Source organism: Chelonoidis abingdonii, chromosome 9, assembly GCF_003597395.2.
Source record: "Chelonoidis abingdonii isolate Lonesome George chromosome 9, CheloAbing_2.0, whole genome shotgun sequence".
In the NCBI taxonomy this organism is placed as follows: Eukaryota; Metazoa; Chordata; order Testudines; family Testudinidae; genus Chelonoidis; species Chelonoidis abingdonii.
The window spans coordinates 77,875,808-77,889,045 of NC_133777.1; the positions used below are offsets into that span (position 1 = coordinate 77,875,808).

General features: G+C 42.2%; 1 protein-coding gene across 1 annotated transcript in view; it reads right to left on the bottom strand.

Annotated features, from left to right (window-relative positions):
• Window positions 1-7,773: 7,773 nt before the first annotated feature.
• ADAMTS17 (ADAM metallopeptidase with thrombospondin type 1 motif 17) overlaps window positions 7,774-13,238 on the bottom strand; it is a 281,647-nt gene continuing 276,182 nt past the window's right edge. Inside the window, exons 21-22 of the mRNA XM_075069708.1 lie at window positions 13,028-13,205; window positions 7,774-9,667 (exon numbers count right to left, since the gene is read on the bottom strand). Coding sequence (XP_074925809.1) covers window positions 9,516-9,667; window positions 13,028-13,205 — 330 coding nt within the window. The 3' untranslated portion in view covers window positions 7,774-9,515. The remainder of the gene's footprint in view (window positions 9,668-13,027; window positions 13,206-13,238) is intronic.

Sequence of the window (13,238 nt, forward strand, 5' to 3'; positions counted from 1 at the left end):
CAATAACAAGAATTACCAGCTGGTCCCAGCAACAGACAGAAGGATGGGAGAGGAGCCAGCAGAGTGATGAATAGGTCTGGAATCTAAATCCTGTAGATTAGCAGCTCATACAAATCAGCCTTTTGCCAGGTGCATGTCATTTGGACAGTGAGATGACCTACGACTGATTCCTGGCCTGACTGAAAATCACCTGCATTTATTAAGCCATGGTCATGGTAAGAGACTACAAGAACTGTCCTGAGTAGCAGTTGATTGAAACACAGACTGCTCCACCCATAGAAATGGTAGTGAAGAATATAAAAACTGCCATGCTGGATCAGACCAATGCTCCATCTAGCCCAGTATCCAGTCTCTGACAGTGGCCTGTACCAGAGCTTCAGCCATTAATGGACTTATCCTCCATGAACTTATCCAGTTCTTTTTTGAACCTCCATTTTGATCATCACAACATCCTATGGCAATGAGTTTCACAAGTTAATTGTGTGTTGTGTGAAAACGTAATTCCTCTTGTGTGAATTATACCTTTCATTGGGTGACCCCTGGTTTTTGTATTGTGGGAAAGGGTAAATAACACCTCTATAAGTTTTTCCAGACCATTCATGATTTTGAAGACATCTATCATATCCTCACTTAGTTGTCTTTTTTCAAAGCTGAACAGTCCTAATGTTTTTAGTTTTTCCTAGTATGGAAGCTTTTCCTTACCTTGGATCATCTTTGTTGCTCTTCTCTGAAACTTTTCCAGTTCCACTATATCCTTTTGGAGATGGGGCAACCAGAACTGGACATAGTATTTAAGGGGTGGGTGCAAAGTGGATTGATATAGTGACATTATGATATTTTCTGTCTTATTTTCTATCCCTTTCCTAATAGGTCCTAACATTCTGACGGCCTTTTTGACCATTTCTGTGCATTGAGTTGAAGTTTTCAGAGAACTATTCACAGTGACTACAAGATATCTTTCTTTTCCATTTTAAAGCCCATCATTATATATGTGTAGTTGGGATTATTTTTTCCAATGTGTTTTACTTTGCAATTGTCAAGTTTCATCTGCTATTCTGTTTCGTGAGATCCCCCTGTAATACTTCAGGGTCACCTTTGGACTTAACTATCTGGAATAATTTTGTGTCATCTGCAAACTTTGGAAGATCATTGAAAAACAAGGTCCCAGTTCCATGCAACACATACTAAGGTACATAAGATAACGGTTCAAGTGATTCAAAAATCCTGTCTCAGCCTTAAAATTTCATCTCACCTTTGGATTTCTTGCCCTACAGGGTGATTGCAGCCAAATACTACTGGTCTTTTGTTAAAAATAATCCCTCGCACACCGAAGGACAAGGAAACAGTAGGGCTCCAGAACTGAACTCTAAATCGTCAGATAGTCTTGTCAAGTGTTACAAAGATGTGGCAGAAGCTTGAAGCCAAGGAATGCAGAAATGGGGCAATGACTCCTTTTGGCCACAGAGACTTGCTGAACTGCAGTCGACTGCACAACAGCACTGTGCTGATTTAGCTACCATGGATTGTATACGACGTTGGTTTCTGTATCAGTGTCCACAGATTCTCACTAAAACCAGGGGAAAAAAGCTATCCCCAAAGGGCTACATCGTGTTCTTGGGATATATGAAGGAAAAAGTGATTCCTACTCCACCAGAGAAGAGAGGACCCCAGCCAGTAACATTCTTGGTAGCATCTGGGGTTGAAGCGAGGAGGAGTTCCATATATCTAACTTATTGGAAAGGAATTCCCTTCCAGAGAAATCACTTAGTAAATAGGGTCAAGCTAGTTTGCTGTCAGGACTGAAGAGTGAGCAGAAGAAGCAGGTGGAATCTGAAGAGGGAGAGCCGAGTTCCAAACAGCTGAGCAGACAGTATGCTTTACTCTTGGTACTGTCACATCAGAGCATTTGAGCAGTTTGGCTCCACCTGCCCCAATGAACTTGACTAAAGACTCTTAAAAGGGAAAGCTGAGACAACAATGAAATAGCAAAGGATGGTTTCTAAATCACCCAGTCCTTTGTTAGGATGATCAGGGATACAAGCAGAGAAAAACAGCAAATTGTTATATGCAAAAAATGCATGTCTATTGGATTAATAGAAGAGATATTGGCAAATATCGTGAACATTTGAAGCCAAAGCTATTACAGCATTCACTACACCCTCCCGCCCTTTACCATACCCCAACTTCATATAATGGCTTTTGGCTTAGTAGGGGTTTCAGCAACGTTTAAATAGGTCAACAATTACAATCACATGTCGACTGTGCAATACACTATCCTGATGAAATGTTAATATACAGAAACCGCTGAACAGAGTCTGTAGAATTTTGCTGCTGTTTTATAGCCATCACAGAAGGTGGTCTTAATTGGAACCTCCTAAGCCACCTTAGGATAGGTAGCTTGGTACAGAGGACACGGCATTAATGAAAGAAGTGTTAGGTGTGAGATTAGCAAATGGAAAAGACAACCAGGATGCTAAAGTCTAGCACTGTCTAGAACAGGGGTCGGCAACCTTTGGCACATGGCTCGCCAGGGTAAGTATGCTGGCGGGCCGGGCTGGTTTGTTTACCTGCTGTGTCCGCAGGTTCAGCTGATCGCGGCTCCCACTAGCCGCAGTTTGCCGCTCCAGGCCAATGGGAGCTGCGGGAAGCAGCACGGGCCGAGGGATGTAAACAAACATCGCGGCAGGTAAACAAACTGGCCCAGCCTACCAAGGTGCTTACCCTGGTGAGCCGCATGCCAAAGGTTGCCAAGCCCTGGTCTATAACGTTATACATGCTGAATTTCTGGAAATAGTTTTGGGAGAAGTATTATCAGAATTTTAGAATTCTAGTACTGCACTACTCCCAGTAACTTTGCCCTTGCTAAGGGACACTTGGAAGAATCAAGCTTGAATATGAAAAGAGGCTATTGTCTTTCTAGTGACGACCAGCCAAAAAATGATCATGCATGTCGGAGAGTGACTCTGCGTTTGCGCTAGGGTACCTATACATTTCAAAGGAAAATTTCACCAGATCTGCAACATACTGATCTTGACAGTAAGCAGTAGGAGCTAACCTGTGAAAGAAAACACTCCAACTGCCAGCCTGAACAATGAGGTCCTTTCTGATTTCCATATTCCAGGACAGTAAAGGGGACACTTCACTCCTCTGGCAACTTATTTCCTTCTCTCTGTAAAATGACTGCTATTGAAACAACTAGCCTCCAGCGGGCGGGTTAAGTGGGAGAAAGCTCTCCCCCAAGGGCAAAACCAGAGCTGCCTGAGCGAATCACCTATGAGCTGTTTGTCCCCCACCAGCCCTCTTAAATGCTACCTCTGTGCCATGGCTGAATTCCAGCGGACAAGGGTGTGACCAGTCAGGAGATGGCTTCTTACATGAGTGTTGCTGCCAAGTCCCCTAAGCCAGCTGTGCTGTGGAATGAGCGCTCTGTGCTGATGGCAGTCTTTCAGGTCCTGTTATGTCTGAAGATATCCACATTTCCCCTTGGATAGTTTGGAATCGTCTCTTGCGAAGGAAATTCTCATTTTAACTGCTCTTCATCTCCACGAGTGGCTGTTTTAATGGGTCTCCCACCAAACTACCACTCTGAGGGTATGAATCATAATAGCAATCTTTGTATCTTAAACACTCACTAATTACTCCTCACAATACTTCTAGGAATCTGCTAAAAATTATAAATCCATTTGACTAGAAAACTGAGATACATACAGGTGAAGTGACTTGCCTCAGGCTACACAGCGAGCAAGTGGCAGAGCTCTAAACGGAATTCAGGAGTCCTGACCTGCAAGTCTGGTGTCAGTCCATTTCCCAATGACCACATTTCCAAGGACAAGAATGGCAAAGCTGGGGGCAAAGCCATAATGTCACGCAGATAAATGTCTGAACCTCCAAATATATATGAATGTAAAACATTGTTTCTAACACTGCATCTAAATAACCAGCTAAAATTAAAAGCCCTTTCTAGCAGAATTTGAACTCTGGAAGGTGTATTTAATGGATGCCATGGTCAAGGTCGTTAGGAGGAATATAGTTGTTACTCGATCTGCTCAGTTTATCAAAACGAAGATTGAGAAGTGATTGATTATGGTGTGTAAGTACCTTCACAGGGAGATTACATCAGATACTTATGGACTTTCTAATCTAGAGGAGAAAGGCATAACAGGAACCAAGATTAGAAGTTACAGTTTGACAAATTCTAATTAGAAATATGGCATAAATTATTTACCAGCGAGGGTGATTAACCACTGGAACAGACTACCAAGGGAGCTGGTGGATTCTCCATCTTTTGTCTTCAGATCCAGACTGGATGTCTTTCCGGAATGCTCTAGCCAAACACAAGTTATTGGGCTCAATACAAGGATAACAGGGTGAAATTCTGCATTATACAGGAAGTCAGACAAGGTGATCTAATGGTCTCTTCTGGGCTTACACAATCTACGAATATGGAAGAGGATCTGGCAGGTTTAAAAAATGTAAAGAAAGAAGTTTAAATAGCCGGGGGACAGAGAACGGCTGTACATTGCCCAAGAGCAGCAGGGGGAGGGGAGGTGAGCACAAATGAAAATGAGAAGACAGTTTGGCCTGAGGAGTTTTGCTTGGTATAGTTTATTTTGAGGGGTTTTCACTTCCTTTCATAAATACTTGCTACATCTTTTATTGTGCCTAGTCTGTGGGGTTGTGCATTCTTCCGTCCAATTAAAAAGCACATGGGTTATTGTCTTAGCACAACAAACACACCCAAAACCACTCAGCTTTGAATACTTCTGTTTATTCACACCAAGGAAGTGTGCAACTAAATTATGTAGACACCTTTCAAATGGATGGGATAATTTTTACTCCAATATAATTTCCACATGCTCAGCAACCTTCATCATAAGGCTGCGTCTGTGCAGCAGCTACCATTAAACATACAGTATGTCTGCCACTTGACGTTGATTCTAACATACATTGAAAGAAAACTCTCTGAAACACGCTTATAAAACTCCCTCCCCCCATGCAAAAGCTTTATCCTCCCAACAGACTCCAAAGACCTATGCAGCTTACCCCAAATGGAGTCTAGATCAGTTTTTCCAGCCAGGCATTTTCTGCTGTTGTGTGTCACCGACCAAAGAACTCACTTGGCATTAGCTACATATTAACATTCCCTGTATGTTATTTTGCAACCACATTGAGATGAGACCCATCAGTTCATGATTTGTTAGCACCCTGGGAACCCCAAGCTGCCAGTATTTCACTGACAAATGACCTTTTACACCTACCACAGATGTCAACGGTGGGTCCTGGACTCATCTGAATCCAAGTCTCAGTCAAGTATTAGACAGATGCACCATGTGTTACTTACAGACTTACTACTTCTTTATTTTCACAGTTAGCTGTTTGGTTTTGCTTTGCATTTTTTCAAGTTCATAAATCTTCTAAGATTGTTATGGAAAAATTAATTTACTATTAAACCTATTCAATCTGTTTCAGAATGGAACAATCCTCTCTTTTTGATTTTCATTTACAACTAGTTCCATTCTGCTTGATTTTTTTTTTCTATTTATAGCCAGCACAATTTTTTTTTAAACCATGGATACAGTACATATGTAAATTAACTAATGGAAAAATATATACATTTCACTCTGTAATGAGAACCTTAAATGCTATTATTGCCATGGAGAATATATCCCTGTATTATAATAAAATATCAAGCAATAATCAACTGCTAAGATTTCTTTTCCACCAACAACACAGAAATAGCACCATACATAAGATAGTGAGAATCTACACTCCGTAACACAACTGTGCAACTAGAAATGTACAGTACTTTAGTAACAGTACAGAGAGTATTGTTTACAATATGGAAATACCACCACTGTAATCAAAGAGCATCAATCTCTTATGAACAACAAAAAATAAAATATCGTCATGGCTACACTGAAATAAACAGCTTTCTTTTCACTGGTATGTAGTAACTGAGGACAGAACGTAGCTGTAAATTCATAGTAAAAGCGTCTATAAAATGATACAAAGCAAAAGTGCAGAATTAAACATTTTTGTTGATATTTTTGGCCATTACAAAGTGGGACGGGATTTAGGGTCATCAGGAGATCAAGTAATACAAATGGGGCTCTGTTTTTAACGTAGGAGGATTTCTGCTCAGAAATAAATGACATTTTTGCTCAGTCAAAAGAAATCCATCCATTAAACCAGAAGATTCATGTCCCATTATATGGACGCAAACTTGGGGCCTGGCCCAAAACCCCGCCGACATCAATGAAAGTATTTCTATTGACTGCAGAGGGGGCTGGATCAGGGCCTTGAGGAGGCAAAAAAACTCCCATTACTTAAGAAATCCATTTCTTATCACTCTGAACAGAATGAAAGGGTCTTGGGGTAAATCACATGACAGCACAAAACAACAGAAGTAACATGCTGTCATAAACGACATGCGAGGATGCGGGATTGCCACACAGAGTCAAGCCACACTGTGAGCTGAAATCTTACCCTTTAAGAAAATCCCAAACTCTAACTGGGATACAAATCACTTTACAATGAGAGCCGTGAATGGCCATGAATGGCAGAGTGAGGGGCATGTCAGTAGGCTGGGGTAAAGGGGTGTAACTTACATGTCAAGGGACTGAATGGGGAGAGTATAGCAGGAAAAAGTAACAGGCATTCTTAAGGTAAAGCAGGTGCTCTCTGCTTGATCTCATACCTTCTTGCACTTTCTCATTACCTGTTTATCTGCCTAGTCTGTCAATTTTGTTTTTTATACCATGACCATCAAACAGCTACATTCCCCTCACCTCTCTATCTGCATTAACTACACCATTTTATACTGACTTATGCTATGTGGTAACTTACACAACCAACTATGTCACCTCTGAATTTGAACCCAAGGTTAGAAGTAGGAAGAAAAGGTTTAATTCTGATTTTAAAAGGAACTTACCCAAAAGGCCACCGGTATAACCACCACCAAATTAGAATCATTTCCCTCACACACAAAAACTATCTAGTATGCAGAACAGAGATCTGTTAGGGCCAAGCACTTACAGAGAGGTAATTGTGTACACAAATGTGCCTTTGTGCGTGCAGATCAGCACTTGGGTGCACAAGCCCAGTTGCACAAGCAAGGACACATTTTGCCCATGCAAATGTGGATGCATATGCAGTTACCCGTCTGCAGATGGAACTTAGGTTCCTATGTTTGAAAGCTCAGCCCTTAATAAAGCCATAACAAATTATTTCACTGAGCTCCTGGATACTGGAACAGTCTTAATAAGGGAGAAAATGTTGTTTAAAAATGTTAAGTACTAAATGCCTTTATCCCTTGGTACATTAAAGGAAGGCAACAGTAGCAATAACATGAGAGAGAGGCATGAGCCACAATGCCCACATTCGGATCCAGACTTTCCCAATGTTTAGTGCTGGGGACTGGGTTTTGTTCTGTGCCCATCTCCAAAAACATAAATATTAACATATGTCTCTAAAGCGAGTATAACCCTATAATTCACCCATAAGTCTCGGCTGATTTCACAGAGCATGAGTGTAACCTACCCACAGCATGCATGGCAGCGGAGCTTGGCAAGGGGAAGGATACGTGTCTGAGGCTATGTCTACACTAAGCTGACCTATGCTATGCAACTCCAGCTGTGTTATTCACATAGCTGGAGTCGACGTACCTTAGGTCGAGTTACTGTACGGTCTACACCGTGGGGGGTCGACGGCAGAAACTCTCCTGTCGACTTATCTTCTCGTTGGGGGTACAGTACAAGGGTTGACTAGAGAGTGATCTACTGTCCATTTGGTGGGTCTTCACTAGACCTGCTAAATCGACCACCGGTGGATCGATTTCAGAGCATGGATTCCGGTTGTAGCATACACATAGCCTGAGTTAGATATGGGAGAGACACATTGATCGATTGTAATGCTCACTAAACCAAATTCCGCTCTGTGTGGAGCTCCCATTTAAATCTCAGGGAAGAATTTGGTCTGAAGTTTAGACATGTGTAAGACACTGTCATTTACACAGCACTCTCCAACTGTCCTGATTAAAGGAACACAAGGTAACAAAGCAAACAGAAATAAGATTGATGCTACGGTTATACTACACAGCTTTTAGCGACATGGTTGTCTCGCTACAGCTGTGCTGCTAAAAGTCGAACCGTGAAGCTGCTGTTTCTCGGCTCTCCTGCCGACAAAACACTTCCACCCCCAACAAACGGCGTTTGCGTTGTTAGCAGGAGAGTCTGGCACACTGTTCACACTGGCACTAGTTGCTGGCAAAACTTTTGTCTTTTGGGTTGTTTTTTTCTGAAAGACAAAAGTTTTGTTGTTCAGTTGCCAGTATAGGCATAGCCTGAGTGTGAAACCCTCGCCCTACTGAAGCCTATAGGAGTTTTGCCATTTTGGCTTCAATTAGCCCAGAATTTCACCCTGAAAGTCTACTAACTGCTCCCTTTCTGTCTCAAAAGGATTTATGATGTATACATCCTAGAGAGGGGAAAGATCTGCTTGGTCTCTAAGTCACCCTTCCTGCAAATACTATTCTGATCTCTTTTTCGGGTATGTGCCAACCCTAGTTCGTTTCACAATACCCTTAAGAAATAGCATTCTGTCTCATTATCAGATTGAATTCCAAAAATTGGAAAGAGGAGGTTAAACAACCCCTCCCCAACAAACCGTATATGTTTAAATGATTTCCAGCTACTTCTATCTCATGCAAGTGGTTCTAGCTTAAAATTAACTGTCTGCTCCTGGGTTAATTAGCTTCCATTTCTTTAAACTCAATGAGGAGAGTAAGGCATCATAAAAGAAAACACATGTTTTTTTTTCAATAAAGAGAGGGGGATATGTTTTCAGAACCAGACAGGAGAAGAAATTCCCAATTAGTTTTTTTTTTAATTACATTAAATGGAATGTTGGATAAAACTGTGCTGAGCTTTCTGCAGAAATTTCACAGACATCCATCCTCTGCTATCGGTTTTCACAAGCTTTTATAGCAAATCCCCCTTTTAAATTAAGCATTTCATTTGCGTGTGTCCCTCCAAGCCCACCCCACAGCATGCTAACTGTTGGGAATTAAGAGCATCAGATGGAAGCCAAGGTTGAAGCATTAAGTAATGTCTGCACGTTTGCTGAGTTATTTGCCAGAGGCTTTCTCCCACTGAGGTACACATGACTTTAGTCAATTTAATCATGTTGCAACTCTTGTCTTTTTTTTTTTTTCCAAATGGTAGCAAGCCATCCAGTGGCTGGTAATAATATATTAAAGTAAAAAGCATTAATAAAAAATGTAATGATGTCAAAACACAATAAAATTCTACGTGATTGGCTCCTTGAGATGACTCTTTTTAAGGTGGATGAGTGGATTACTTTGGTACATCCAGTCTGCAGAATTAGTTTCAAGTCTTATTAGGTATGCTTTGGAATCCACCACATTGTAGCAACTCATTAAGTTCCAGTACTCAGAGCTACTAGTTCATGATTTACATAGAAACAGCTGTAATACCCTAAGGAGCAGCACCAATTCATTAACTCTTCTGCTGCATCTTGTTTGCGTAAAAGTCTCTGCATGTCTGGCAGCAGCGCTGATACCATCTCATGTCCTGGCACAGGTTCTTCTCACGGATCACCCTGCAGTACACTGTCCACTGGTCTCCTGTACACTTATATGTGAGAGCAGCTTCGGACAGAAATAGAAAGAAGAAGCCAGCATGTTAGAGGAGAGCATCCCATGTGTGACCAAAATAACCCGAGCGCCAGATGAAAGGAGAAATGGCTAATCTTAGTCAATACTGGGATTTGGGTGGCATACTCTATACTCTATGGAGGGTTGCTGCTGAAAAGATCAGGGCAACAGGTCAGTAGTGACTTGTCTGACAAATGCAATGGAAAGAGCAATAGCTGGAATTCTCACACTGGATCAGATCATCTGTTAGTGTCCTATTTCTGGCCCTGATTCAACAAAGTGCACACAGCATATCCTTAACTTTAAGCAGGCGAGTAGTCCCTGGGATGTCAATGGGGCTACACACATGTGTAAAGTGAGGAATGTGCTCAGTGCTTTGCTGAATGGGACTCTTTTGACAGTGCCCACTACTAGATACTGCAGCAAAAGGGGAAAGAAACCCTGTAACGGAAAAATCATGAAGCAGCCTGCCCAGCGTGGTTAGCACAGCCTGGGCAGAGGGGGAAAAGACCAATCCAAAAATCAATGTGTTAAAAGCCAGATTCATAGAAAGTGAAAAATGGGACACGGGAGTCACTCGCGGTCATGACCCGCAATTACAGCTGACGGTGGGGGTGGGGTGCAGCCTCCCTTTTTAGGATAAATATTGCAATACTCTACAGTCATGGAGTAATATTTTCAAAAGTGCCCAAGGCCCAGATCCTCAAAGGTACTGAGGCCCCTAATTTCCACTGACATCAGTGGGAGTTCGGTACCTAAATACCATTGAAGAGCTGGATTTAAGTGGTTTGCGAGGCATAGACACTTAGGAGCTGTAATCTCATTAAAAAGCAATGGGGTTTAGGCTCCTAAATGCCTGAGTCACTTTTGGAAATGGGACTCAAGTTCCTAAGTCACTTAGGGTCTGTCTACACGGCAATTAAACACCCTCGGCTGACATGGGCCAGCCAGGGGTGTTTAATTGGCACAAGGCTTGGGCTACCAGGCTGTTTAACTGTGATGTACACATTCAGACTCGGGCTGGAGCCCAGGCTTTGGTCCCCGTGAGTAGAGAGGGTCCCAGAGCCCAGGTTCCTGACCAAGCGTGAACGCCTATATCGCAATTAAACAGCCTCACCAGCCCAAGCCCCACGAGCCTGAGTCCGCTGGCATGGGCCAGCTGCAGGTGTTTAACACCTGTAGGCACTTCTGAAAATGTTACTCATGGTCAAAACCACTATAGCCTAAAGCAGTGACAGGGCAGCATTTTATAATTATCATTATTTATTGTTTGTATTACTGGAGCTCCTAGGAGCGTGCTAGGTGCTGTACAAACCCAAAACAAAAAGACACTTGCCCTGAGGTGCTTACAATCTAATTCTGGATGGTTTCTGTAACGTACTGGAGTATTTTTCTGTACGATTCTTATTAATGAGACTTATATTGTGGAAAACAGAAGCATCTGTTTAAAAATAACCAAATGAAAACTTGTTTATCCAGAAGAAGAGCAAAACACTCAATGCTGATAACTGGTATATATTTTTGTTGATATCAAGTATAGCTGTTGCAGGCACCGATGATTCCTCCTAGGCAGGTTTAGAAACATAAGCATCCCAAATTACTTACAGATCACTTGCAGGGACTTAAACTCACCACTCTACTGAACAGTTTTGAGCTAAAATGTGAATTAGAATAGATTTCTCATCTGGTCGGTGGGTCAAAGACTTATTCTTCAAATGAAAACCTTCCCCGACCCCATGATATACTGTACATGCTAACATTTCTGGGAAATATTCTCATATGTTTTTTATGATTTTAAACAAAAGGATTTAGAAGCATTTTGAAGCTCTTCAGCTGGACCAGTGACACTCTCAGTTATACGGTTGTCACTCAGAAGAAAATTTAGCCCATCGTCTTTTAAAGAGCTGTTATTGACAGTAGTATGGATTTTCAGAGAAACAAATTGCAGCTCAGAAGCCTCATGTCTAGTCTTAAGTGTGGTTCTACTTGAAAAAGTGACTTTGTAAAAATGACTCCCTTTCTATTCATCAGATCTGCCCATCGTGCGTATATGCAGAGTCCAATCTACTGTCTTTGGGGCCAAAACCAAACAGGACTGTTTCTTAGGTCTGTGTGTCTGCACAGCTGTGTGTGTGTGAGCTGGAGTCCATTCTGGCACCATAAACAGGATTGTTTAAATTCTAGCCAGTTACACCGGAGGAAAAGGGAATGCACCAAGGGCATAAATGAAAGGCAACAGTGTTGCACAAGTGTAGTTTATGGCCTAATGCGGCCTGGTGACTTTTTTCACTAGTGATATGTGAGAAGGAAAAAAAAACCCAGCTCAGCTGTCAGACCCCAGGTTGAACTTGTGAGACTTGAGTTAGAAAATGCATTTTTACTTGTAAGCTTAGCACATTTGACACAGAAAATAACAGAGACAAAATAGCCATGAGACCCCATGATGCAGTATTTACAGAGTCACTTCTGAGTAGAACCACTCTTTAAATGCAGAGTTATGGGATCTCAGCAAATAGACAATTTATAACCAGCAGCCTCAGCGCTGCAGGGCAAATAGGAGAGTAGATAATTAAGGGGGTGGGAGAAAGAAAATTAAATTGGAGACTCCTTCCTCCCTGCCCAGAAATAAGTGATTTCAGCAGGTCGCATTCTTAAGTCAGCAACTAATCTGGGGAAGGTCCATCTTCCCACAAAAAAGAACCACCTTTCCAAAAAGCTACAACCCTGGAAAATTCTACCTGCCAAGGTCAAATACTTTTTTTTTTGGACAGGCGAATAAAATATTATTGTATTCATCATCACTTACAGTGAAAGGCAGGTGAGAAGATTTTGTGCTTGGGCTGGATACATTTGCCAGGCTTTTCCATTTCAATTCATTTCCCCAATCTTATTAACCAAGCAAAATGCAACCCAAATCACTAACATTCTCTGCTTATCCCATTTTACCCATCATGTGACAAGGTGTTTGAAGCTTCAAATGACGACTGAGTGCGGGTGAATGCCCTCACCCAAAACTCCCAACCTCCTTCTCTCTGACCCGCAGATATGCCTGCCTGCTCCATCTGGTCACTCAGGGAACATGGCTTGAGAGTTCTGGCTTGGTGGAGGTCTCAGGCAGAGTGGATCTATGAAGAATAAAGCATCTCTCTACTCTGGAACATTAATTACCCAGAGATTCTGATGGTCTCCATGATTCTGTCTTTGATGAGCCATCTGGAATCTCGTTTCTGTAACATTCAGCACAAAGACTGTGTTTCCCAGATACCTGGGCAGGATATATGCTCTGACGTTTGATGGCTTCAGGATGATTATTTAACCTCCCCAAGAACTGTAGCTCTGCATCCACCCACTCACCAAGTCTGGGCGAGGTAATTGTGTTGACATTTATCTTCTCGTTGCAGACCTCTTGGTAACACTGCCTGTAGGCTGCTGGCTTGGATAGGACAGGGCACTCGTTGCCATGGCGGCCGGTGACTTTGTGCATACACTGCACCACACGTGACTGGAGGCCCTTCCCGCAGGTTGAGGAGCACTGGAGAAGAGAGGGACACCTTAGTGCAGTGGT